This window comes from Alligator sinensis, unplaced genomic scaffold, assembly GCF_000455745.1.
Source record: "Alligator sinensis unplaced genomic scaffold, ASM45574v1 scaffold199_1, whole genome shotgun sequence".
NCBI lineage: Eukaryota > Metazoa > Chordata > Crocodylia > Alligatoridae > Alligator > Alligator sinensis.
In genome coordinates, this window is record NW_005842008.1 from 1,693,033 (window position 1) to 1,720,524 (window position 27,492).

The window sequence follows — 27,492 nt, forward strand, 5'->3', positions numbered from 1 at the left end:
CTTTGCTAAAGCAAAATTCCTTTCTGAATAGTTCCAATTTGGAGCAGCACTGAAAGCCATCATTTAGCTTTTGTGCAGTAGGGTTTTTCATCCCTTCATTGCAAAGCAAGATGCAACGATTAAGGAGCAAAACAGTGGTCTTTTAGAACCATAGAAAAGAAGGGCTGGAAAGGACTTCCCAATGCTTCTGAGGGAGGTGAAAAAAACCTGGCACATGTAGCAGCAGGAGGGGAAAAAAATCCTTCCTGGCCCTATGTGGCAACCAGCAAAGCCCAGAAGCATGGGAAATACTAAATACCCCTCATTCTGCTCTGCAGCCTAGGGACAGCAATCATAGCTCCACACATCACACCCTCTTACCAGACCGTCAGAATTCTCCTTTCTGTGTCCCTTCCATAAATCTTATTCTAGCCCTTTAATCTTCTTTCATAACTAAGCCAGATTGTGGAGCTCTGCTTTATTCTCCTGCTGCTGAGTGTGGTCCTCTCCGATATCCACCTGCTTTAGGCTGCTTGTGCCTAACATTTTGGACCTAAATTCATTAGATTATTCCTGAGTTTAGCCAGAGACTTCTTGTGTAAAGATGGACAAGTCTCTTCATCTGCTACCTAAGGGGTTGGCAATCTATGGCCCATGGGCTGGACTGGCCTGTAAAGAGGTTTAATCTTGTTCAGGAAGGTCTGACCTGCCATGGGGGATTGGATAGCATGCAACTGCATGAACTGCCTGTTTCTTCTACAGCCCTCCGTGCTGCTATCTCATACATGCGCTTACCCTTGCTGCAGCGGGGCTAGATATCTTGAACTCTGGGAGGAGTGGAGGGGGGCGAAGATATTTGTAGTCTGTGTGGGCAAGAGGCTGCCACCTCTGGGGTTCTTGAATGAATACGACTCTATTCTTGTATTTGCTTGGCTTTGAATTGATTTAGAAACTAAATAAAAGCAAATTTGGCTTACTGACTCCAGGCTTTATTTTTATTCCTTTGTTTGCTGATGACTTGCTGTTGGACAAATGAGGTAAATGTTTAACTTCTCCAGCCAGGCTGTATAAACTGGGAAAGATAAGATCCATGTTTCATCCAAGATGCTTCAAATAGAAGCAATGGTTTTTTGGATGAAAGGTGCAAAACATTAAATGTACATTCCCTTTATCATTTATTATTTACTCCTACAGGAAGCTCGTGCAAACTGTTTGGCAGAAGAACTAGGTGCTGCTCAAGCGCATGAAGCCCAGTTACAAGCAAGAATGCAAGCAGAAATAAAAAGGCTTTCAGCAGAAATAGACTCATTAAAAGAGGCTTATGAGCTGGAGGTAAATGAGAGAACTTACTAGGCTTTGGCATTTTTACAATAGTACATTTTTATTCTAGCACTACTGCACACCTTCTGGATATTCTTCTTCCAGTTCTGAAGACATAGTAGTGGTTTAGTGCTTTTCATGTTATTTCAAGACAGTGAATCATCATCTGCTACATCCATTTTCAAACTTTTCTGTCCCTTTGGGTATTTTCCAAAGGGCATTTCCTGTGAAATTGCTGACTAGCAGTTTACTCTCTTTCATAGTAAAACATGTAAAGCCTAAACTAAGGCAAAGGGCATAAACATCCTCTGGAGCTGCAGGTAAGGAGAAGAGACTCTGAGTTGGAAGACAGGCCATGGTCTTTGTTTTCTTTATATATGAGCTAAAAGACTCCAGCAGAGATGCCTCCAAGAAGCAAGCAACTCCTCCTCAGAATTCAGCAAGCTAATAATCCATGGAAGTCCTCAAGAAAGACTCCAGTAATAAGTCAGAATATTCTTTCAAACCCTCTTCTCTCAAACTACCTCTCATATACTCATGAATGACTGATTCCTAGGAGAAGGAATTCAGCATACTATCAAACTCTTCTTCCTCCCACGGTGATTATTTGCGTCCACAGGGATACACATCCTTGCCATATCTAATTATATTTCTGACAAAGAAAAGGGAAGACATTTGAGATATAAACACAGAGTTGTTTCACAGTTGAAAAACCTAAGGAAAAAAAGGGTGATACCCTTTCCTAAAAGGTAAAATTCCTCTGAAAGACCAAAGCAAAGTAAAGAGTTCAGAAAAGCTCATAGATATGCATGGGCATACATGCATTCATGCACATGCATGGTCTAAGAAAGTCTAGAACACAGGTTCCCAAACTGTGGTATGCATACCCCTGGGGGTACATAAGTCATCTTGGAGGGGGTACATGGAGAAATTATGTAATAATGGATTTAATTTTCATTATAATTGGCATTTAAGGAGTTAAAATATAAAATGTATGCAGATAGGGGTATGTGGACAGCTGGTAAATCTGTAAGGGGTCACGCAATAAGAAAAAGTTTGAGAACCGTTAGTCTAGAAGACGAACCAAACTTCTGTGCCTTTCCTCTTGTTCTGCCAACTGGAAAGAGTAGTACAAAAGCATCGGAGATATTACTGATATTACTCAACATTATTAACTGCCAGGGAAGGATATGTCTGTCAGCAGGATCTTGTATCAAATAGTCTACTTCTACATCTAAAACCAGCTTACTTGACTCTGGCACCTGAACTTACAAAAAGATAAACCAAGCTAAGAAGAAAGGGCTTCTCAGGTGATGAGTAGTATCCTGTTCTACTACAGACCATCGACTGGATATCTCAGCAAAGTGTAAACAAAATGTTCTTGATTGTTAAGAAAAGAAAATTAATTCCAAGAAGCCAGGAATTTGAGTTCATTTAAAGTTTTCATTTTAATCTTTTATGCCTCACCAACTTGAAGGTCATGGTATGTGAAGGTGTTACAAAAACTGGCTCATCTGAGTCACTAGTGCAGCGGGGGCCAACTTTTTGGGGCATGCCACAAATTATCCCAAACCCTCCCTAGGTTCCACTTCAGTCCCCTTCCTCTGCCTGATCAGCTGCTCTGCTTTCTGTCCTGTGCCTTTGCCCAGTCTCCTGCTTTGCTTTCTGCTCCCTGATTTGCTGCTATGCATTCTGCTCCCTGCCCTGTCTGCTGCTGTGTTGCTTATCTCCTTCCTGGTCTGCTGCATGACGCACACAGAGGTTGCCTGTGCCACATGTGGTGCACATGCTGCAGGCTGGCCATCCCTGCACTAATGGATCATCATTCATTGTCTGGTTCTGGAAAGATAGCGTGCCTATCCAAAAAAAATTGTTTTTGGATCAGAGATCTGACCTCACAGATCATGCCATGGAAGACTTCAACCTCTTTATCAGTCCTACTTAGTGAAAACCATTGGCAAGTAGGAGTTGCATTAACAGAGCAAATCTTGGGAATCTGTATCTTACGAAGAAAACATCCCAGGGCGCATCCAGACGTGCGTGGACATTTGGTTCCCTGAGGACAACTAGCAGTGGCATACCTTGCGCCACAGCTACTTGTCCCCAGGAAACGCCCATGCCACACACGCTTTGGTGCACAGCAGGTTACCCCGGGCGTGATAGGGGAGGCAGGGGCCAGCACTGTGCTGGCCCCAGCAGCCTTGCCTAGGGTCCTGGGGGCCTCCCGGGGCTGCAGCTGTGGTGATCCTGCTGGGTGGAGCCTGGCCATCAGCCACAGCACAGCTCTGGGTGGCCCAGCTCAGCTTTTTGGCAGCACATGCTTCCCAAGCATGCTCTGCTCTGTTGGGTTTTTTTTTCTGCAGGTTTTTTTGGCCCTTGGATATCCAGGGGTCAAAAAAAACGGGGGGGGAAAAAACCAGCAGCACACGCACAGGCAATGCGCCCTTGCAGTGTGAAGAACACCGGACAGTGCAGTATGTGGTACTTCAAATGTGTTTGCAGTGCCACATACCACATGATTGTGCTTATTTGGATGCACCCCCAGTGTATATTCCAAAAGGCCAAAGTTGTTTTTTATACTTTTATATTGATCCTGTCTAGAATCAGCATCACCTTTCATACCCCTCAGGAAATGACATTGTCATTATTTTGCCAAAAAAATACCTGAGAAAGATAGCAGATTGGTATAAAGAAAAAAGTGAAGATATACATAATCCAATTAGGAATACTATTACCTTGAGAGATTTTAGGATGAAAGGAAACAACCGTAAAAAAGTAATAATTCCATCTAGCAAGATAGATAAAATGCTGCATCAAAGCAGCATTTGCAGCAATTGATGAGTCAGTTGTAAAAGCAATCTGAGGCCAGTTCAAACTTTGTATGGCTGCCTCTTCTTCCATATGGTTGATCTTCTTTCAGACCAAATCATCAAGGCTGCCGTTCCTTTAAAAACTGCAGACTGATTTCTGCTCTTTTATGGAGGCATCCAATAGCGGAAAACTGTTCCAAGAGTTTTTTAGGTAATCTTTTGCCTATGCATTTGAAGAAAGTGAGCAAGCAGCAAGATAAAACTAGTAATGAGAGGGGGTTAAAGGATCTTTTGTACATATCTGTCTGTGTCTCAAATGTATTCTGCTAGGAAAATGTATGGATGCAGATTTGGAAGGGTTACCAGACAACAGTATTTCCTTTTTTGGAAATCTGACTTGTCTTCACACCTTAAATAAGTGGTCTGGAACTGATGAAATCATCTGGAAGCACACTTTCCATTTAATTGTTGATTTTTCTTCTATTGAAGTTGAAGAAGGAGATTGCTACAAGGGGTAGAGGAGTGGGTTCATACATATATGACAAAATAGGCACCTGGAGTCTCCCATACTGATGGGATCCTTGCCAAAATCTTCAAGCATTGGGGAGAGGAGTTCGTCACAGTTCCATGCCCTCATCTTAAAGATCTATAGTGATGAGGGAATCCCAGATAACCTCAAGTATGCCATGATCATGACAGTCTTCAAGAAAGGAGGAAAGTCCAACTGTGAAAATTCCAACAGGATCACTTTGCTGTTCACCACAGGAAAGATAATTGCAAGAACCCTCCTGAACCATCCCTTTCACTTGCTGAAGAGCTTCTCTTGGAATCTCAGTGTGGGTTTAGGGCATCAAGAGGAACAACTAACATGATCTTCATTGCTTTCCAGCAGCAGGAAAAATGTAAATCCCTCTACATGGCCTTCTGACCTCACAAAAGCCTTCAACTCTGTCAATTGAGAAGTGCTATGAAGAATCCTTCTGAAGTACGGGTGTCCACTGAAATAATCACCATTCTTTGCCTGCTTCATAATGGTATGTGAGTGGTGGTTCTCGATAAGGGATCTATCACAGAACTTTGTAAGGTTAAGATGGGAGTTAATCAAGGCTGTATCATCGCTCCAGCACTCTTCTTGATATTCCTTACCACGATGCTACATTTGACCCACCAACAACCTTTCAGTCAGAGTGGAGCTAAACTACCAAATGGATGGTAAGCTGTTTTATCTTAGCTGACTTCAAGTCAAAACCACCCTGACCTCAATCATCAAGCTCCAGTATGCTAATGATACTGTAGTGTGCTCTCACTCGGAAGCAGACCTTCACACAGTCGTTGATGTCTTTTTTGAGGCATACAAGAAAATCGGAGTGATGCTTAACATTCAGAAGACTAAGGCCCTACACCAACAAGCTCTTAATGAGCAGACCCCAGCTCCAGTAATTCAGATTAACGGTGAGACTTTGGAGAAAGTTGAGTATTTCCTGTACCTCAGAAGCCCTCTCTTGCAGAAAGCTATCATTGATGAAGAAATCCATCATCATCTCAAATGTGCAAGTGCAGCCTTTAAAAGCCTGAGGAAATGGGTGTTCAAAGATCACAACATCAGATCCAAAACCAAGCTCATGGTTTATCAAATAGTCATGATCCCCGCCTTATTGTATGTAGCTGAGGTGTGGGCAGCATACAAGATTCACCTCAAGTTGCTGGAGAAGTACTATCAGCGCTGCCTGTGGAAGATCCTTCAAATCCAGTGGGCAGACAGATGCACCAACGTTAGCATCTTCTCACATGCAAACCACAAGCATCAAAGCAACGATCATAGACATCAGCTTTGCCAGGCTGGCCACACCAGCCAGATATCCAACTCCAGACTCCCAAGGCAGGTTTTATTTTCCCAGCTCAGTTGAGGCTTATGCTCAAGGGCAGAGAAAGCACTTCAAGGATGTTCTCAAGGCTAACTTGAAAAATGTAGCATCAATATCAACTTGTGGGAGACTGTCACCCAGGACCACCCCAAATGGAAAAAGAGTCTGCTGCAAGGGTCTCGGTACTTTGAAACTTTACAACAACAATGGGAGAGAGAAAAATGGGAGTGGCAGAAACAGCATGTTATGGACAAAACCAAGAACCTGGACCCACCCACCTTGCATGGAAACACATGCCCCAGTTGCTACAGGGTCTGTCAATCCTGGATAGGTCTCGTCAGCCATTTTCAGATCCACAGATAAGACAATAATCCTCGATTGCAAGAGATAGCCACAGTGATGATATGGCAAAATATGGAAGTGTATTGATGGGGTTGATGGAAGAGATTGATTTTTACTCAAGATTTTTTCTAACTGGCTTGTTTGTTTTCTGAAAGTGATAGGTTTTCCAAGGTACAGATTCTGTCAACAAATGAATTAATTTTTAGTTAAACCTAATACGTTAATATTGATGGATTTTGAAGTTATTACTTGTATTCTTTTTAGTCTATAAATATGGTACATGAAATAAGAATAAAATAGCCTTTGTATTTCTTAAAACTTTTAGAAGCTTGCTCATCAAACAGACCAGGAAAAGTGGTATGTATCTATAGACACCCAGAAATCTGGCTCTCAGCATCTAAGTGGGCAGTTGCAGCAGCTGAAGCTGGAGTTAGAAGAGGCTCAAGACACTGTCAATAATCTGCAGCAGCAGCTTCAGGCCAGAGATGAAATAGTTCGTGCTGCAAATGAAGCACTACTTGTGAAGGTGAGTTATGAAGGCAACACATTCACAGACAGCCTCTTTTTTTACCTTGTATTCTATCACCGTATGTCCCCCTTTGGCTTTTCCCCTACCCCCCTGCTTTCTTCCCCTCTCTCTTACCTGTTTTACTTTTTGTCTTTCTAATGTCTACCTATTTACATTCTCACTGACATCCTGCCACACTTTTAGCTTCTCTCGTTTTTTGGAGTCTCAGAACAGCAGAGACTCCCTATGCCTGAAGAAGGGTGACTGTGCCCAAAAGCTTGCCAAGAACTTTTTTCCAACTACTCAAAGAACCTTTTTTCCATCTACTCAAAGAACCTTGCCTGCCTATGTTGTACATGAGGCATTTCATGCAATTTCTATGAGTAAAAACAAATGAAGGGTTCCTTAAATCAAAAGTAAATAAGAAACAGAAACTAATTATCCAATTCTGATTTTTTTTAAATTACCCTGACTTACTTCATGCTCATCTTTATAAAAAAAAAGTGGAAAGAATTGAAAAGAGCTTACAGAAATGCTGGTATGGAAGGAATAATCCTATTCAACTTCTATAATGTAAAACCATAATTTTCATCCTTCTGTGTGGAAGGACTGGATTTGGGGAAAACAGAAGGAATCCTACACTTTGCAAGTGAAGATTGTCATTGTAGTGTGAATTAATACATGTGTACACATTTTATAACTTTGTTTTTATATAAAATTATTTTTAAAGGCCTGTTTGTGTACTTTACACATGACAAACCTTGTATATATGTGGGTGTGAATATGTGCAATTATATATAAAATGTGTGTATTTTTATAAAATATAAAAAGTTTTTTATAAATACACACAATCCTTAGAGAAATATGCACAAGTCTGTACAGTTCTGTATAAATCCTTGTAATTTCTTTTTCTGCTAATTAGCCCAAATAAAAGTATTCAGTCTGAACACACAGATGTGTTAATGTGGCAGTTTAGATAAAAGTTTAGTTATTTGGTGGTGTTGGTTGTAGCTGTGTTGGTTTAAGGACATAGGCAGACAAGGTTATTTGGGTAAATGTGATGTTTTTTATTAGACCAACTGAATAGGTAGAACAATTGTTCTTTGAGCACAAGCACCCTCCTTCAGGCATAGGGAGAGTCTGCTGGTGTTCTCTGTGGTGTTGAATAGAAGCTTAAGTCAATATGCAAAATGCAGGTGTGTGAAAATGCAAATGTGTAGCAGGGAAGATCAAAGGTGATAAGAGTTAATAGATGTGACACAGGTAGGTGGAGAGGAACAAAAGAGGGGAGTGTTGACAGGTGATAAAACTGATAAAACGTGGCTGGTAAAATGTAGAGAGGTTACCTGGTGTTATCGGATGGCAGGCATGTATAATGTGGCACATTATAATGTTACTGGATGTGCCTGCTATCCAATAACCGCAGATAACCTCTCCACATTTTATCACCTGTGGACATTCCCCATTTATTTTTCTCCTCCCCACCTACCTGTCTCACACCCATTAACTCCCATCCCCTCTGATCTTCCCTGCCATGCATTTTGCATATTGGTTTAAACTTCTATTTGACACTAGAGAGAACACCAGCAGACTGCCCCCAATCCTGAAGAAGGTGCTTGTGCCTGAAAGCTGGCAAAGACCAATTTTTCCAACTATTTAGTTGGTCTAATAAAACATATCACATTTTCCCAAATGACTTTGTCTGCCTAGTTATTTGGTAGAAATTCTACTTTCTAGTTTAGTTGTGGTTATCCTGGGCAAGTGCAGATTATAAAGCCCTGAATTAAATTTGTAAATGCAGGAGACAAAGCACTTTCAGTAGAGGAAGATCCAGTTTTTAGAATTAACTGCCAGAGGAGATTAGACAAATCCCTGGTATGTCTACATGAGTCACTGCTGTGACTGCGTTTTCTGTGGATATAACCAAGCTACCTTTTAAAGTTTCTGCCCTTGAGAGCCCACAGCAGCATGGAACTTTACACACGTTACAAAACTGCTGAACAATATATAATCAGGACTCATAATAGAGATGATATCTTGTATTAGACCAACAACAGTTACCAAGCATGAAGACCATCAGAGGAGAATGCATAAGAGCGCTTTTTGAAAACCGTTACATTTGGACAATGGAGGCTGTCAGCTTGGGCTGATTTGGAGTTGGGAGCTGACATTTTGCTAGCAAGTAAGAGATAATAGGTAAATTGAGTGGCTTTGAAAAGAAAGATTAAGTAGCTTGCATTTGATGCAGTATATTAGAAGGAGGCAAAGAGAGGTGACATGGTTCAAAGCATTCAGTTAGGAAAATTGTCTTTGCAGCAACATTCTGAATAGATGCAACAAGGCAAATTATACTGTCCAGGGCCTAAGGAAAGGGTGTTAAAAAAGTAATGGATGCATGAAATCGGGATCTAGTGTGTAGGTGGATAGAGGTTTACATCTTTTGAGATGTTATGTAGAAAGAATCATCAGGATTTAGATGTAGACTGAACATGCAAACTCAGATTATATGGCTGAATGATAGGCAGGATTATCATGTTGTCAGCAGTGGCTGATACAGAAATTAGCAGGGTGAGTTTGATACATGGAACATAATATAGAGGATAGTTTTAATTGGTGTTAGAATTTTAAAAAAAATATTTGTTTAATTTTTAAATTGTAGGAATCTCAAGTAACAAGATTACAAACCAGAATTGCTGGGCATGAACGAACAGAAGGTATCAAGCAGCTACCAATACCGCTTGTATTATCAACTCATGCATTGTTCAGTAATCAAGAACAGGATTCTTCCAGATATTCTCATGCTTCATATTTTAAACAGAGAAAACTACGTCGATCTATAAGTGCTAGTGACTTAAGTGTTAAAGACAGCGATTCACTAGATCTGTCAAAAAGCACATTAGATGATTTCAAACAAATACTGATGTTACAGTCTTCAGCGATTCAAGACGGTCAAAAGGATTTTTTTCATACAACAAATAGGTTGAATGAATCCTCATTTGATCCCCTGACATTTGCTTTAGATGAAGATATGGCTTCTGACTGTAATGACTTCCAAACTCTTAGTGGAATGCTAAAATATATCAACAAAGAAATGAGGAAATCTGAAAATGCTTCTACACATGTATCGCTCAATGCAAACTCAAAGGAAAATCAAGCATGTGCTTCTGTGGTAGGGTAGGTATTTCTTAATTTAATTGTGAGACTGTTTACATAAGAAAGGTTAAGATTTGCAGGGGTTCCAAATTGTATCCAAAGTGTGGGTCTCATATGAGTGAGAATTTTTTCATGGACTCCATCCCCCCCCCCCTCAAACCCCTCCCATTTTTTATAAAAATAAATTGTAAACTACTTTAAACTCAGCAATTGGTGTCTCTTGCAATGGTGGAAGCCAAGACAATCAAGATCCATTAGTGATTCTAGTCAAAGTTTCAGGCTACAAGAAAAAGACCATGGACTTCAAACCATAGCTAATTTATTTTATATTTGGTCCATTTCACAAAAGAGCTCATTTTAAAGAACAAAAATGAAAGTTAGATTACTACTATTATCTTTGTACAAATGCATTTTGATATGACAGAATAAATAAGAAATTTGAAAGAGAGATTCATATTAAAAATATCTCTAATATGCATTATTATTTCAGGGACAAAGATTAAGAAGAAAAGATACCATCAGTCTGACAAGCAATAAAGTCAAAAGTGGAATTATTTCCAACACAACATAGAATTTAAAGAGGAAGTGTTAATATAGTAATGTGTATATATTTTAATGTATTTATGTTGGCTGTAAATTGCAACCTTTTTATTTTTCTAAATTTATTATTATTGTTTTGAAATAATTTGTATAGTAATTCTGTTTTGGAAATAAACTTATTTTTTAAGGTTTTGTTGAGTTCTGGGGATAAATATAAATTGTCCAGACTTACTACAGCTTTCTAATTAGTTGCCTTACTCTTTTTATATCTAATTTCTACCTAAAAGTGCTATTAGGTATTTAAAAACTTTATTTTCTTTATACAGTAAATGAACTGTCATTAGTAAGAATTTTTTTTCCACTGAGCTGACAAATACCAAGGGGTTCTCAACCCCTGGCCTGTGAGCCAGATCCAGACACTGGGCCATGTCATCTGGCTCACAGGGCTCACCACAGGTCCATGGGGAGCCCCATGGCCATAGCTCTGTGTGTATGATCTGGTGCACAGGGCCCAATCCTGGCACTCAGGTTGGAGCAGGGCCCCAAACTTCAATCCTGGTATGTGGGCATGGCGCAGGGTCTGAGTTGGCCTGCAGATTGACCACATGCTATTCGTCTGCCTGGGTGGCCAAAACCTAGAACACTACTGCTTTAGGCTTGATCATAATGTTCAGTTATGATCATAAACATCACTATTACAAATCTTGCTACCACAAATAGTTTCATTTACAGTTTACTTCAGAATAAGTGCTAAGGAGAATTCTGCAGTAACGGGCCATTTTTATGGTCTAATTCTGTGGTAAAGAGAAGATGTGCCCTCAGTGAAAACAGGGTAACCCACTATGGCTTAGCTTCCATTAGTAAATGACAGGGTAAGAGTGTGTACGTTTGGGCTTTTACCATGACCTACTGACACAGTCAAGCCCTGGTTCTTTTTACTTCCACGATAAGTTATTTACTTCCATACTCTTGGAACTTGGTCATTCTCTAGCTGAAGCCCATGAAAAAGCTTCCATTACTTTCAGTAAAAACAAGTATGTATCTCATTTTTATAAACTGTAATAAAATAAATTGTTTTTTGCTGCTGCTGCTTCTTTTTAATATCACACAACTCAAGTCACGGACATACTTTTTAGCCAATTTAAAAGGGGGAGGAGAGCTGCTATTCTGGAGCATGCAACAGCTGTTATAATGCAACTGTTATGTCTGCATGATCCTGTAGCAATACAAATTAGCTAAATCAAGGGCATCAAGGATAGGGCCTATGGAGCCCCCATCATTCAGTCCCAGACCTGGGATGGGTCCTCAAGTGGTGCTCACCTGGCAGGTCCTGGACATGTGCCACACATAGTTCCTACTCTGGAGTCCACTGTGCACACAGCATCAACGCAAGGCCAGTCTGGGTTGTCCCCGCTCTTCTCCCCCACCCACCCCTTACGTGCTGAATTTGATGCCTATTTTGGCTGGTCCAGGATGTGATCTGAGTGTGGCATCCTCTCTGGCGGGTCTGGGGTGGGGGGGTCCAACATTGCAAATGGCACCATCTGGCTGGAGCAGAGTGCAGCACAGTCCCAGAGTAGCCAGAATGGGCCCTGGATCTGGTATGCAAAGGGGAGAGCGGGAGTGGGGGGAAGGGGAGGCCTTATCTGACCCACAAAGATAGCCTCACACTGTTTGTCTGGCCTGTGGACCAGTCCTGTGCCATTCATCTGGCTCGTGGGTTGAACTAAATCACTCTAATTTTGGCTCTGAATGAAGCAGGATTAAAGTTGGAGCATTTTTGCTAGTTGGATCTCTACAGAATTATACAGACATAACAGTTACATTTTAACAGCTTATATTGGTATTGTTGTCGCATCAATTGTCATACCCTTAGGTTGTCGACAGATCAAACAATTGCAGAATTTTAAAAAGAGGGAGGGGACTTGGACCTCATGACTATGTTAGCTTATCCTATGGAACTGTGTGCGTCTATTCCTGTTCCACAATAAGTGAAGCTAAACTGGAACACTTTACCCCAGAATGAAACTGTTTCTAAATCGCATGGTATGATGTTGTCTTACGGTGATTTAGAAAGGACGCACAAACCACTCGCAATCTATCACATCTGAAACTTAGTGAGGTCTTCCCTTTTTTCAATTGATATAATTTTCAACTTTTTTTTCCTTACCCCCTCAGCCATGAAAAATGCTTTGCTGGTGACCCTCTAACACATGTATTAAAAATACAGGTGCAGGGATGAAAGGTGAGAGTGAGATGAATTCAAGGACACTAAATCTGTTTCTGGTACACAATCTTGAATTTACACAATTAAGATTCCTAAAGCTTGATATTAGATTATATTACTGGTAAATTGTATGAGACAAGATAGTGTACTTGCATGAAAAACATGTTAGCAAAGCTATTAGCTTGAAAAGTATTAAGTATTTTAAATCTAATACAAGAGGAACAGAAAATAACATAGTGCTGTTTAAAGATTTAAGGCCCAAATTTGCATGCTCACCATGCTAAGGGTGTATCTTGGACTAGCACCCTGTATTTCAGCAGTTGTGCAGATGAATCAGTAACTAGCTAGCTAGATAGTGCATAATCATTTTTATTCAGTGTCATGAAAACTTGTTCCTCCAGTGCAACTAGTCCATTACAAGCAGCTCTACAAACTCGGTTAACTAATTTTTGCTAGTACAGACAAGGTCTAAATGCTTTCATTATAAAGTACGTGTTTCTACAGTTCCGAATGTGCATGGCTGACTTCGGTTGTTTGAAATTATCCAGTGTAGCAAAAACACTTAGTTTAATTTTGAAAATAACTACATTCATTGTACTTTTTAAGCAAGCCTTGTATTTCTCTATCGTATAACAGCATCATTTTTTTAAATCTTTCCTCTAGAGTTGTCCTGAAGGATTAAAAAAAAAAAATTGTGCACCGAGTTCACTCAATCTTTAAAACAGCAGAACAGTAAATGTTAAACCCCTCAAGCCAGGATTTCAAGTGGAAGGCCTAACCCAACCCACCCTTAATCACAGTCACATTATCACATTATTAGAATTCCATCAACATATGTTACATAAGGCCTAGCTAGCCCATCTTTCATGTGCTAAATATAAATGTGCATGAACAGCAGAAACATTTTGCCTAATAACTGAATCAGCTAAATGGAAATTGTTTATCTGGATGTTGATCAAGACCTATAGTTAAATTGAATCATAATTCCATTCATCTCTCTACTTTTGGATGTTTTGTCAATTTCAAACAATGTGGTTTGTTTAAAAAGTTAATTATTCTGCTTGATACACTAGCAAATGTATTTTTAATTGGTGTGCAAACCAAGGAAATCCATTATGTCATACCATAATTTTACTTAATTTCAATAAACCATTTCCCTGTGTGCAGAAGTAAAATGGTTAGTAAAATACTGGAACATTAAGCACACGTTTCTGCACTGTATTACAAAACAGCTTATTGAGATTCTTATAAATATTTTATGTGTATAATAGCATTGCAATTGGCTGGATGTCATTCAGAAGTTTCATGATTTATTTTGTTGGTTTTGTGTAGCTGAAGAAAAATTACACAAGAGATTAATTTTCCATTTCTTACTGATTTGTTACATATTTATTAAATGTGCATATTATAACATTAAAGGTGGACCCAGGTCCAAATGCCACCCAACTTTGGAAGAATTCAGCTCTAAAACTTTCCAGTCCAGTGCTGTTTGGGTGCAGTGTACTTATTTTTCTTGATATCAAAATAAAAACTTTGGCTAGGGCCCCAAGGTATCTCCCTGAGTTCTTTAAGCCCAATCAGTAACCAAACCCAGTATTTCAAAAGACGTTCTAGTACTTCTAAGGATGCCAAGGATTAATTTTAAGCTATCGATCCCATCACTCACTTGATTCTTAGGATGCCTATTTGTTTGCAACCCTTTCCATGATTTCCTTGCTCCTTATTAGGGAAAAAAAGAAGATCCCTTCTCATTCTGATCCTGCTGATATTGCAGAAAATACCACTCCTTAGAACAAGTGGTGCCGAAGGGATTGTCTGTATAACAGACATGGCATATTTTGAACTCTCTCCCTCTTCCCTCTAAAAAGGTGTCTCTGGCTTGATATCTCTTAATTTCTATTATCTTTTCCCATCAGCTTACTTAACATCAGATATTCCACTAATTTTAATTATATAGTCACATATTTATCTCAGTACCAGTGTCTTACATAAGTTTTTAAATTAATAATAGAAATTTAAAATAATTTAAAAGTGTAAAAGCATTGGAGAACCTCATGGGCCAGAGGGAGGCAGGCTGAAAATAATATGAGTAAAAGCTTTAAACATAAAGGAAAATCATACTGTATTTACTTAAATATAAGCTGAGGTTTTTTTCCCCCAATCAGCATGGGGAAAATGCCCCTTGTCTTGTATTCCATAGGAAGTGGAGGGGGAAGCAGGTGGCTGCTGTGGCTCTGACTGAGCTCTGGTGAGGGCCCATCAGACCCACAACAGCCTCCTGACTCACCCCCCATTTCCCCTCTGCAGCTTGTGCCCAGCTCACTCCCTTCACTCTCCCTGACTCTCAGGTGCAGCTGGGCTCCCACTGGGGCTGGGGTCCCCCTAGCTCAGAGCACAAGCCCTGATGCTGCCACCTGGGCAGGCAAAGGCTGAGCTTCCATGTGCTGTGCTCCTGGATGGAGCAGCCCAAGAAGTGTCTGCAGGGTGGGGGCAAGGCAGAGACTGTGAGGAATTTGGTGGGGAAGAAGCTATTGAGAGCTGAAAGTTGTGGGATGCAGGTGGTGGGGCAGGAAGGCTGCAGGGAGGAAAATGGGTGGGACAAAGGGCAAGGGTGCCACCTGACCCCTGCCCTCCCCCCCAGCCACTGCTTTCTGTGCTGTAGCAGTGGGGGTGGGATTTAAGGCAGCCCTTCAATTTTTAGGTTCTATAGCTGGCAAATTATAGCAAGTTTATAATCTTTCCATGTACAGAATCTAATTATTGGGAGTCATCTTGTATTTGAGTAAGTATGGTAATATGTTTTTGTGAGAGCAAGACCAGAACCAAACACAACCCTGAGGAATCTCTCAGAGGCACTTCCTGACATGTTTTGTACCTTTTCAGAACTAACCTTTTTTTCCATTTCACTTCTAGAAACTACAATTCTATTGGAACTTTTAGTTGTGAGTATTCAATAGTATCAAGTCCTTGATTGCTTTCTTGGCAAAATCTTACCCCACTTCTGTATTTGTGGAGAGCCTTGACTATAATACAAGTGTGGTTCTCTTGCAAGAAAAAAAGAAAGCTTGAATCCCCTTAACAGCAGGGAGCTATTCTTCATAAGGCTCTTCCTTATAGCAGCATGGAGCACTTCTTGGGTACTGACCTTCACCCCCCAGTTACATAATTGATGGATACAACTCCAGTGAGGGCTGTAGTAGTGGCAGCAAAATAGGAGGTAGAAACTTATGTTACCAAGTACATGCAGCCCAATTGTTCAGCTGTTTAAAATTTTTATGGACAATTAACTTACAACATTTTAAGTTTAATGCAGTTTTTGCATTTCATGTGCTCCATATTGATGTTTCAGATGCATAGATTCATGCAGAAGGATGTGATCCTGTTTGTTTCCAGTTGGAGATTATCCCTCTTAATCATACAATGTCTAGGTGTGCATTTTCAGATTTGTTGACTCAGTAAAACTAAAGCATTAATAACCAGTACCATTAAGCTTTAGTCACAATATTTTAGTTGTAGCTCCTTGGGTCTGCAAGAATCCTCATTGTAACTACCATCCACGTCAAGTAATGGCTCAAAAAACTGTACTCATTACCGGTTGCTCCTCAGGAATTGGACTGGCCTTGGCTATAAAACTGGCCAGGGACAAACAGAAAAGATTTAAAGGTAATGCTGTTTCTGTTTACTATTACAAACTACCATGTCATCTATGTTAGTCACTTCAATATGTTTGTCACTTAGCTGCTCTGAGCCTTTCAGATAGGGTGGGATCTAAGTCTATATAAATAATAAATATTGTGCCGTAATAGGGAGGACTGAATTAAGTGCAGGTTTCTCACTGTCTGGATGGATTTTAATTAACATGTACCTGGGTTCTTGGTTCAAACTCCCTTTCCTCCACTCTTAGTTTCAGTTTTTCCTGTTGGGAAGATGCACAGCAATATGGACAGCTGCCAGTTCTGCTACTGTACTGAAACTGTTTATTTGGAATCAGTGGACTATAAGAAGTATAGAATTAAAGTTGAAATTTAATTTCATCTTTAAAAAATTACAATCTGCAGCATGCTATGTGAATATTATTTTTTATAGTTCCATTCTACTGTTGTAGCTAACTTTGGTGTTAGCAGAATTATGTTTGGTCTAGCTGCAATTTTCTATGTTGGGAGGAAAACATTGTGTTTTGAGGGAAGGGGGCAGTTAACTGTTTTTGTCTGAGAAGAAGATTCCAGTGTTTCAGTCAGACAAGGTAAATCTGATATCTTTTATTAGACCAGCTCAAATAGATGGAAACATTCTTCTTTGCAAGCTTTCAGGTATAAATACCCTTTGTCAGGCTAAGGAAGCATCTGCAGTTGGTGTGTGCTCTTCCTGGATGGAATGAATAGTAAAGAAGTCAGAAGCTAGTATGCATGCAAGAAAGGCAGTCAGTGAAGATGTAAATTGAGGAGTCAGTGGGTGAGAGAGAGGCTGGGAGGGGGCGGGGTAGGGGAATAAATGTTGCAGGTAAGTAGTGGAGAGGTACCTAAGGAGTTAGATGTTAGGCAGTTTATAATGTGTCATAAATCAAATGTCTATATTTAGTCCATGATTTTTTGTATCTGGGAGGTTGATTAAGTGAAATTCATGAAGTGGAGTGTTTCAGTCACACACTTCAGAGTAGGAAAACTTGGTTTCCCTTTCCATACAGAAGGGAAATATTTGCTATGATTGTAGAGTAGCCAAGAGGTGGATTTAGTATCTTGGGCAATTCAGTAGACAGTGTTCACTCTCTGCAAGTATTGTCTCATTCATCAAGAAGTAATCTGAAAGCTGAACTGTACCAGCAGTTTTGCAGTCTGTAAAATCATTTGTATTTTACTTTCTAAAAAAAGGTTCTGGCTGTTCTGAACATGCTGGCTATGAAAGACTCAGGTCAGCCATGGACAGACCCTCCCACCCCGCCATCCCTGCACCAGGCTGCACCCAGCTGGGGGTCGCCCCCAACCTTGACCTCAGACAGCCAGAGGAGTTCTCTGCTCTGTGCTAGGGAGCAGAAGGGCAAGACAGACCCTGCTTTGCTGGAGCAGATAGCACAGCCCAGGGCTGAAAATCATCCTGGTATACTGGGGGGACTGTAAGTTAACTTGAACCAGGAAGGGATCTCAGACAGATGTTCCATAAACCAGTTTGACTTAAATCGGTTAAGTCTGATACTGCATCCAACCAGGTTTACTTAAACCAGTTTTGGAAAAGTAGTTTAAATGCACTGAACTTCTGTTCTGTTAAAGAAATTAGGCGACTGTGGTGTCGATGCCTACACAGTCAGATGGGTCGCAAATTGGCTGGAGGGCTGCACCCAGAATGTGGTGGTGGATGGGTCTTTTTCAACCTGGAGGGATGTGGGCAGTGGGGTCCCCCAGGGCTTGGTTCTCGGGCCCACACTGTTCAACATCTTCATCAGTGACTTGGACAAGGGGGTGAAAAGCACCTTGTTTAAATTTGCGGATGACACTAAGATGTGGGGAGAAGTGGGCACACTAGAAGGGAGGGACAGGCTGCAACTAGATCTAGATAGGTTCCAGGGGTGGGCGGATGAGAACAAGATGGGATTCAATACTGACAAGTGCAAGGTACTGCACCTGGGGAGGAAGAACCAGCAGCATACCTCCAGTCTGGGGAACTCCCTTCTCGTTAGCACAGAGGTAGAAAAGGATCTTGGTGTCATCATTGATTCCAAAATGAACATGGGCTGCCAATGTGGGGACGCGGTCAGCAAGGCTAACCGCACCTTGTCGTGCATCCACAGATGCATCATGAGCAGATCCAAGGAGGTGATCCTCCCCCTCTATGCGACACTGGTCAGGCCGCAGCTGGAGTTCTGCGTCCAGTTCTGGGCGCCGCACTTCGGGAGGGATGTGGACAACATCGAGAGGGTCCAAAGGAGGGCCACTCGTGTGATCAGGGGTCAGCAAGGCAGGCCCTACGAGCGGAGGCTACAGGACCTGAACCTGTTCAGCCTCCACAAGAGAAGGCTGAGAGGGGATTTGGTAGCCGTCTACAAACTGGCCAAGGGGGACCAGCAGGCTATGGGGGAGTCCCCTTTTCCCCGAGCACTCCCAGGAACAACGAGGAATAATGACCATAAGTTGACGGAGAGTAGATTCAGACTAGATATCAGGAGGCACTACTTCACAGTCAGGGTGGCTAGGATCTGGAACTGACTTCCAAGGGAAGTGGTGCTCGCTCCTACCCTGAGGGTCTTTAAAAGGAAGCTAGATAATCACCTAGCCAGGGTCATTTGACCCCAGCATTCTTTCCTGCCCATGGCAGGGTGCTGGACTTGATGATCTGCTCAGGTTCCTTCCGACCCTACCTACTATGAAAACTATGAAACTATAAACCTGTTTCTGATGACTTAAACTGGTTTATGTGTAACTTCTGTCCTTAGCCTGGAGGTTCCCAAAGCTGAGAGCGCTCACTGGTTGTCTTCTATGCTCCTCCTGCCCCCCCCCCCCCCCCCCCCCCCAAACCCAATGGAGGTGGTATGGAGAACAGAGATGCTTCAAGAAGCCCTTCACCTCTTGAGGGTCATTCTTAAAACACTTCATTGGCTGTGCCCATCTATACCCTTGCTGTCTGGAGTCCTTCAAACATGTGCATCCAGGACCCAGGCTCCTAAGTCTTTTTTAGGTGCCTAAACTTTGGTCCCTGTTACCAAACAACTTGGCCATAGTTTTTTACAGTATTTTCTCTTACTTATAGGAAAATAACAGTGCCTTGTTGTAAATTTGAATACGTAAATGGTTTGTTTCTCTGACCTGTCTGGTTTTATTTCCAGGAAGAGTTGAGTCATTAGTATCAAGGGTTTTTGTCTTCTGATTTGGGAAAAATATAGCTAGAGATGTACCTTGAAAGTCAAATTGGGGAAGTTATTATTGTTAGGGTGACAATATTTGGATTTTAGGGAGCACTGGATTTGCAGCTGAATAAAGGCTTTTTTTTCTGTCTCAGCAAAAGCTACTAGTCACAAGACAAAATTATATATTAAAAATAACCTTGCAAATGCTTAGGCAAGCAGTTTTCTAACAAGGTCATAGTGTTAGAGCCCTTTGTGTAAGAAGAACAAGATGCAGCCCACCAGCTATCATCAGTAGAGAAAGTAGAAGCAAGACCTTGGAGATGAAGGAGTCAGCAAGAAACCAGAAAGAACCAGCAAGTGACCAAAAGAAGCAGAGGTCAAAGTCTTGCACATGTGCACATAGCAGAGAGGCACGTAAATGAATGAAATGCATAGGCAATTTCATGTTAATGAGGTAAACAGAGGAGGAGCTTGAGATAGGACGAGAAATGGGTGGAATCAGAGGTGGAGTGAATGTTAATGAACATGAATCAAGGTGTAAAAAATGTGAAAAGAAGTAACGTTCACTACAGGTCCCCTGGTTCACGGGCTGTGTGTCTGTGAGGGACCTTTGCCCGAAGCTGTCTCCATTCTGAATAAAGCTGTTGCAAGCAATGCGTGCTGGTGTTTGCTCCCTGCTTGCTCTGGCTAATGATAACAGGATCTATAAGCAATTGGATCATCTTCTCCCTAGTCGTTGGGTGCCGCATGGAGTCGGGGTATAACAAGTATTATATAAAAATTAAAAATACATTTTCTTTGCTATAGGTTTTTGTTCAGACCCTATCATTGTGATATTTAACTACTAAAATATGCTTTCAAAAATGAATTTGGAAATTGTAGTCTTAGTAATTAATCTTTCTATTATGAATGTTATATTCTCTGCAGTTACATTTCTGATTATTACTGTTTATGATACTTTGTAGTATATGCCACAATGCGGAATCTGTCCAAGAAGGAGAAACTTGAAAAAGCTGCAAACAACATATTGGGTAAAACCCTGGAAATAAAACAACTAGATGTCTGTGATGAAGAGTCTATTAAAACATGTGTTAATAACATTCCTGAGAGGAGGATTGATATCCTAGGCAAGTAATAAATATGAATAAAAAAGTGCGGAGTAGTTGGGAAATGTCATTTAAATTCAGCATTAAATATTTAGGAAAGGTTCTGGTAGACAGTGTATTTAAAGAATAAATGTTCTGAAGGCATCAGTATAAATAAACACAATCAGTATTACCATTCACTTTTAAAGTGCCTTCTAGTCAAGTTGTTCTAGACATTATGAAAATATTAATTAAATAAATCTCACTATATTGTGTTGAAATAGGGAAGCATTTCAACCATATTTTACATAAGGAGAAAACTCCAGACACAAAAAGAATAAATTATTTCTTCAAGATCATATAGTAAAGTTGTGTTAAGACTAAGAACATAAAACTCTGATTTCCTGATTCTTCATCTTACACTTCAGACACGTGACAGAGTAGGCACATTAGATGGCTGTTTATTTGCACTAAAAGTAGGTTGAATATACACTTTAAAGCAAGGCATTATACATTGCATTCTCCCCATTTGTATTGATAGGTATAGTTCCATTTTATTTATTACAATGCTTGTAAATGATCTGATATTTTACATTACTTAAAAAAATGTTATAAAATAACTCAAAGAGAGGGAAGGCAAAGACAATCAATTTTAAATATGTTCTCATGGTTTAAGTCAGAAGAAGAAAAATGACTCTTGTTTATTTTTTTACCCTTTCTTTTAGTTGCTCCTTTCAACCAGCATGTATTTTCCAATAAAATTGCCAAGTTAATGTTTATTGCACTTACCACACTATTTTTCATATCTATAGTTAGCAATGCTGGAATGGGGCTCATTGGACCTATAGAATGCCAGACCATTGATGAGATGAAGACTGTGATGGATACCAACTTCTTTGGACTGGTTCGACTCCTGAAAGAGATTTTACCTGATATGAAGAAGAGAAAAAGTGGACATATAGTCATAATAAGCAGCGTCATGGGATTACAAGGCAAAATATTTTGTACTAATGGTTTAGTTGTGTCTAGAAAAATGTACTTGTGAAACCATGAACTGAAAAAAGTGAGATCTAGTGAGTAAAGCTTTTGCTTCCTATGATGCTGAAGCTGCTAGTTTACAAACATGGGACTCAGTTATGCTATCCTTACTCATGCTGTATGATATCCTACTATGCAGCTATTCTCAGCAATTTTAATGGGACTGCTTGCAGAGTGAAGTACTGAACCATGCGGGTAAAACTAGCAGATTTGGACCTAAATAGCTATCTTTGAGTTTTGTAGAGAATAGGACATTACTCTTTCACAATATAATTGCATGTAGAAATGTCTTTCTCTCATTTAAAGATACTCTGGAGAGAAGACAAATGCATTTACAGTTTATGCAAAGACATTAAAATTTGATTTTAAGTCTTCTTCCTTAAGGAATTTTTACTAGAGCAATCTGAGATTTTTAATTAGTGCATTTGTTTGGGGAAGATTTCTCAACAGTGTATTTAAGGTGGTCTTTCCACACCTCTACCCAAAAGAAAAATACAGTCAACACTCCAGACTTTAAAAAGCTTATGGTAGTTGTGATTTATCCAGCAGGTCCTTTGCCACTTCCATTTAAACCCTCCATATCCCAAACAGTTTCATATTCTTTCTGAAAAGTTTTCCCTCTAATGAGTCTGCCACTTACTATAAAAAAAAAACCCTTCCCATTAGAGTCAGCTAATTTTGCAAGTAATTTGGTCTTCCATCCTGTATAAACTTTTTTGCATGTGTATTTTCAGTTACTTTAATGTGGCTTTAAGGTGGATTATTCCAGTGAGTTAGGGGGTCATACAGTCAAGACACTAGCTGCAGAAGTTGCTTATATGAGCAATGTCGTGCTTGCTCTGTTGACATATACCTCCTCAACATCCCCAAGGAGAAACAACTGCAAATCTCACTGAATCTTAAATCAATCCTGCTGTTATAATGCTTTGGTTTGGAAATTATGCAAACTGCATGGTACATGTAGAGCCCTATACATGTGACCAATGTATAAGAACCCAAAATACTTAGCACAAACATATACCGTAGGCCATATCCTCAGCTGTGATCAAGGAGCAATTTTAAAGTTTCTCTGACTTACACCAGTTGCCAATAGTACCCTATAACTACAAGTAAGGTGCAGAAGAGCCTCAGCAAAATGCTTTTCCTCTTGACAATCACTGATCAGTGTGTGTGTCAAAAAAAAAGATTTTGCCATCCACATACATTTATTAGGGTCACTTTTAACATTTCAGATATGTTACTGTTAAATTAGCCCAGCCTCAGCGAGGATTTTTTTATGCCTTCACAACCACAAAAAAATTAAGATTTTTTAGAAAATGCAAGATGTTCTAAAATTCAAAATTACCTTAGCATCTTCCATGAGATAAGTTTCTAATGGTTCTGTTTTTGCCTTCAGGTATTTTGTTTAATGATGTATATGCTGCATCTAAGTTTGCTGTGGAAGGATTCTGTGAAAGTTTAGCCATACAGGCACTCCAATTTAAACTTCGGTAAGAATTGATTCAGAGATGTGGATGGATTTCAGACTATACTTTAAAATATATCATGAGTTATAATTGGTAGTTGTGCAGCAACAGCAGTTTTATAGTGGGCTCTTAGCCAGGAAAAAAAGGATAAAGAATTTTTCTTTAACTGACCTTGTGGAAGGTATTCATGTACAAAAATGCACTGAAACCTCCTTGCATAAGCTCCTTGCCTTCCCCACTAAAGTACTGAAAATGTTTATATGGCAATATAAAGCTACCTTTAGACTGGACAGCATAGGTACTTTGAAAATATGTGTAGTTTATGTGCACATCCCTGGGAACATGCACTCTCAATCTACAGTATTACAGGGATGTTGTTATAGACATGCAATATGTTTGCCTCAGTATATTTTATCTAGTCTTTGTGCTCATTTATGAGAACGCCCAGGAGAGGCTTAAATTAAAATAATTCTTTAATATTTTTATATGTAATACAGGCATGTACAACCATTTCCATAGCATTCAGTAGGAATTGATCAAGATAGTGAGGGAGATATCTACAAGTCAAGGACACAGGATAGCAAAAATTATATAGAGAAAAAGGGTGTGGGGTACATGGCAGGGCCTAATTTTTTAAATATAGCTACCCTTTTATTTTAATGTTATTGTTTAAAGAGTTAATAAGATGTGTATGTGTAAGTAGTTTAGATTTATAGGGGGAATGAAAGGAAGGTAGGAAAATGTGCCATGCAGCATTCAAGATTTTTTTCAGAAGAGGTTATAAAAAGTAGCACTTAGGGAACTAGAGTTGTCAAAGTACAGTAACCAGTCATAACTTGTATGCAAGAGCAGCATTGAGCAGACTGCAATTTGGGGGTTCTGCTTTACAATTAATAGCATGATACAGCCTAAAAATTAGGGTGAAGTATAGGTATTCCTTATCATTTAACACAGAACTGGAATTACTAAGGATCTGCTGTTGCAAAGATCCTGTTCAAAGAGGAAGTAAGTACGTTTTGTAAACAGAGAGGTAAAAAAACAATTTTGTAAACTGAGATGCTTAAAAAACAGATTGGAACTGGAGAAGGAAGTGGTTTAATGACTTAATGTAGTTTTGAAATTTGCTGTTATGGATCTCTGGGCAAAAAATGACCTCCTCCAGCAAGCCCATCAACAGCAAAAGTCTGTACAGATATGCTAAGTATTTATATAGTTCTTAGTATTGCACTATAAAGTGCTTCATAAGGCACTTTATACTGTACCAGAGACTCAGACCAAAGAGACTCAGCTTTTGGGTTCTTTCCTTCTCTCTTTCCTTCTTTCCTTTCTGCCTTTCTTGCTTTCTGCCTTTCTTGCTTTACTTCTGCTCTTATTAGCATGTGAAACTCTGATGAAAAGGTCATTTATAATTTTGTCCAGAAGACAGTGAAGTTTATGGTTGTCCTTAGCTTTTTGTTGCAGAGTCCAACAGTTGTGAGGCAGCACAACCCTCCTTCCTTGGCCAGCCTGGAACACGTGTTTCCTACCCCTCTAGCCAGTCTGGGATGTGTGCGCCACATGTGGCACAATCGCAGACTGGGCAGGCACATGGCACAAATCCTGGACTGGCTGGAGGTGGGTGCCATAGGTGCCACATGTCCCAGAGTGGGTACCACATGTATTGAACATCCTGGACTGGCCACAGCAGGTGCTGCATGTGGTGCACTTTCTGGGCCCTGCATGTAGAGCTAGTGTGGTGGTGTGTGAATCACCTGAGACCCAGTGGCAGCACTGGGATCTGGCCTATGGGCCATCTTTGACACTGTTTGTCTATAAGAATAGTAGAGTTGCATGTTTCCCACATAGGAAAAAAAGATCACTAATATAGTTTTGTTTCTGGAATAGGGTAAGTTTGATTGAACCAGGACCTGTGATCACAGAATTTGAAAAAAAGGTGTATGAAGATGGAATGAAAATGGACCTTTCGGCTGCAGATGAAGAAACAGCTCGTATGTTTGCTGATGTTTACCTTAAAAATTACAATCAGATTTTTCAAAGCCTGGGACAAAGTGCTGAGGAAGTTGCAGAGGTATTCACTGGTATTACTTTGTACAATATAAGAATCCTGTAGTTGTTTGCTTATAGAACTATACTTAATTGCAAAATTATTAGATTTAGAATTTAGAAAAAGCGTAAAATTCTTCAGGTTTTAAAAAGTAAGTATGACTTAATCTTTAATACTATTAAATAGAGAACTGTAACAACTCATCTCATGAAATCTTGTGGATTACAGTGTCACCTGGAGTCGAGATGAGATTTCTGTCACTGAGGGACTGGTATATTCTGTGGCTTATGTAGAGCTTTAGAGCAAGTCAATCTCTGCCTGAGATCTGTCCACAGAGGGGAAAAGTTGACACCATCAGGGAAACTAGAGGTTTAAAAATTGTGCTTTGCTCATGGTGTCATAGAATTCAAAGCAAAAATTCATCTAGATGATGATGGACAGCTTTAAAACAAGAGTACATCTTTAAAAACAAAATACTAATTCAGGCCATGGTCCTGCCTTAGAAGAGTCCGTACTCCCACGCTTCACCATTTACTTCAGTAAGGCGCTACATGGGTGCATAAGTCTGTCTGCATAAAGAGTTGCAACATCAGGAAGCCTGCAGGGTCCCGCTAACTTACTGTTGACCTTACAGACTATGACTCTTAATGATTTTTAGTAGGGCTGTCAGTTAATCATAGTTAATGTACTTGATTAACACAAAACAAACTAACGCATTAATTTTTGTAATGAGCATTCATCACACGCATCCATTTTGACCAGGGGTGGGCAAAATATGGCCTGTCCCACACCTTCTTCGGACTTGGCCTGTTGAAGCAGACCAGCTTTGGACTAACCGGAACGCATTTGCACAGCCCTGACCTTGGCCCACCCCGCACCTGCTCCAGACCGCCCACCCACTCTGAGCAGAGGCAGCAGCCAGGCAGAAGCTGCTGCTCAGCTCGAGGGAAAAGCGACTCCTCCCCCTGCCTGCTGCTGGGCCCTTCTTGCTGCAGCTGCCCAGAGCTTATGCCTGGGCTGCCCTACGGCTTCTCTCTGCCACTGTCACTGCTGCCTCCAGCCCACACAGCAGGCCAGTGGTGGAAGTGCAGAGGAGCAGTAGGGCAGCCTGTGTGGGCAGGTGCAGCAAGAAGGGTCTGGCAGCGCTGAAGGGGAGGGGTCGCTGTTTCCCTGCACCGAACAGAAGCTTCTGCCTGGCCACTGCCACTGCTCAGTGTGGGCCGATGAGTCTGGAGCAGGCACAGGGTGGCCAGGGGTCAGGGCTGTTTACACGGGTTCCAGCTGGCCTGCTCTGGCCAGCAAAAGTCCAGAGTGGGCATGGGGCAGGCCAGGGTTGGGGCTGTTGGTGGTGGGGAGGGAGAAGCCACAGGGCACAGGGGCTCCAGGCTGTTGGGTGGGGGGGGTTGGGGGGTGGTGCTGACTATTGCTTAACTGTGTGATCAAAATTGTGATAAAGTGCAACTATTTGTTTTAATCTTGCAATTAATTATTCATTTTTTTTAATGGTTTCTCATCCCTAGTTTCTAGCTTTAGCATGTTGCTCTTCCCAGTGAAATTACCGGAGCACTGACTTCCATGGGATGAGAGTTAGATCCACACTGTGCACATCTGAAAATCCCACACACAGTATATTTTTAAAAACTGTACTTGTTTTAAATAGAATAAGGCCCCCAAATTGCACAGCAGTCAGTATACTGTGTGTAAGCTGGCAAATATGAAGTGTCAGGCCCTCTTTACATGCTTCAGGTATCTTGCATGTAGCTAGTTGACCTTTAGACCAGCTACACATGCAAAGACCCTATCATACTATAAAAAGCTTCAACCTGCTATAAAGTTAGACACAGGGATCCAGAGTCCTGCAGCTGTGGAAGCTGAAACCCAGCTGGGTCCCAAAGCCAGGGGATGCGGGTGCCCTGGGGGTGTGTTCAACTCCTGGGGCTGGGGGATCACAGCTGCTGCCATCTCTCAGCCTCTGGGGTTCATGAAACTCCTGGGGCTGGGGGATTGCAAGTTATAATCCCCTAGCTCTGATGGTGCATGGGATGCCACCACAGCTGGGAGCCCCTAAACTGAGGGGGCTCCCATCTGCCAGAGCTTGCTTCTTGTTGGTGCAGGGGGAGCCTAGGATTGGATTCCCTCTGTACCAGCAGTAAGGGATGATTGGACCTAATGCACAATCCCAGAATCACACCTCCTGCCATGCACATAGATTCATAGATGTTAGGGTCGGAACAGACCTCAATAGATCATCGAGTCCGACCCCCTGCATAAGCAGGAAAG

General features: G+C 40.9%; 2 protein-coding genes across 4 annotated transcripts in view; both read left to right on the forward strand.

Annotated features, from left to right (window-relative positions):
• CCDC18 (coiled-coil domain containing 18) overlaps nt 1-12,116 on the forward strand; it is an 80,946-nt gene extending 68,830 nt beyond the window's left edge. For 2 of the 3 annotated variants that reach the window (XM_025201894.1, XM_006021837.3), the window contains 4 exons: nt 1,174-1,311; nt 6,642-6,842; nt 9,484-9,998; nt 10,468-12,116. In XM_025201894.1, the coding sequence (XP_025057679.1) occupies nt 1,174-1,311; nt 6,642-6,842; nt 9,484-9,998; nt 10,468-10,480 (867 nt within the window). In that variant the 3' untranslated portion in view covers nt 10,481-12,116. The remainder of the gene's footprint in view (nt 1-1,173; nt 1,312-6,641; nt 6,843-9,483; nt 9,999-10,467) is intronic. The other variant, XM_006021838.3, reaches the window with a different exon arrangement.
• Nucleotides 12,117-16,062: 3,946 nt separating this feature from the next.
• The window catches only part of LOC102386659 (retinol dehydrogenase 8-like), a 15,441-nt gene continuing 4,011 nt past the window's right edge, over nt 16,063-27,492 (forward strand). Inside the window, exons 1-5 of the mRNA XM_006021861.2 lie at nt 16,063-16,407; nt 20,545-20,706; nt 21,477-21,656; nt 23,099-23,192; nt 25,053-25,236. Of these exons, the coding sequence (XP_006021923.1) occupies nt 16,311-16,407; nt 20,545-20,706; nt 21,477-21,656; nt 23,099-23,192; nt 25,053-25,236 (717 nt within the window). The 5' untranslated portion in view covers nt 16,063-16,310. The remainder of the gene's footprint in view (nt 16,408-20,544; nt 20,707-21,476; nt 21,657-23,098; nt 23,193-25,052; nt 25,237-27,492) is intronic.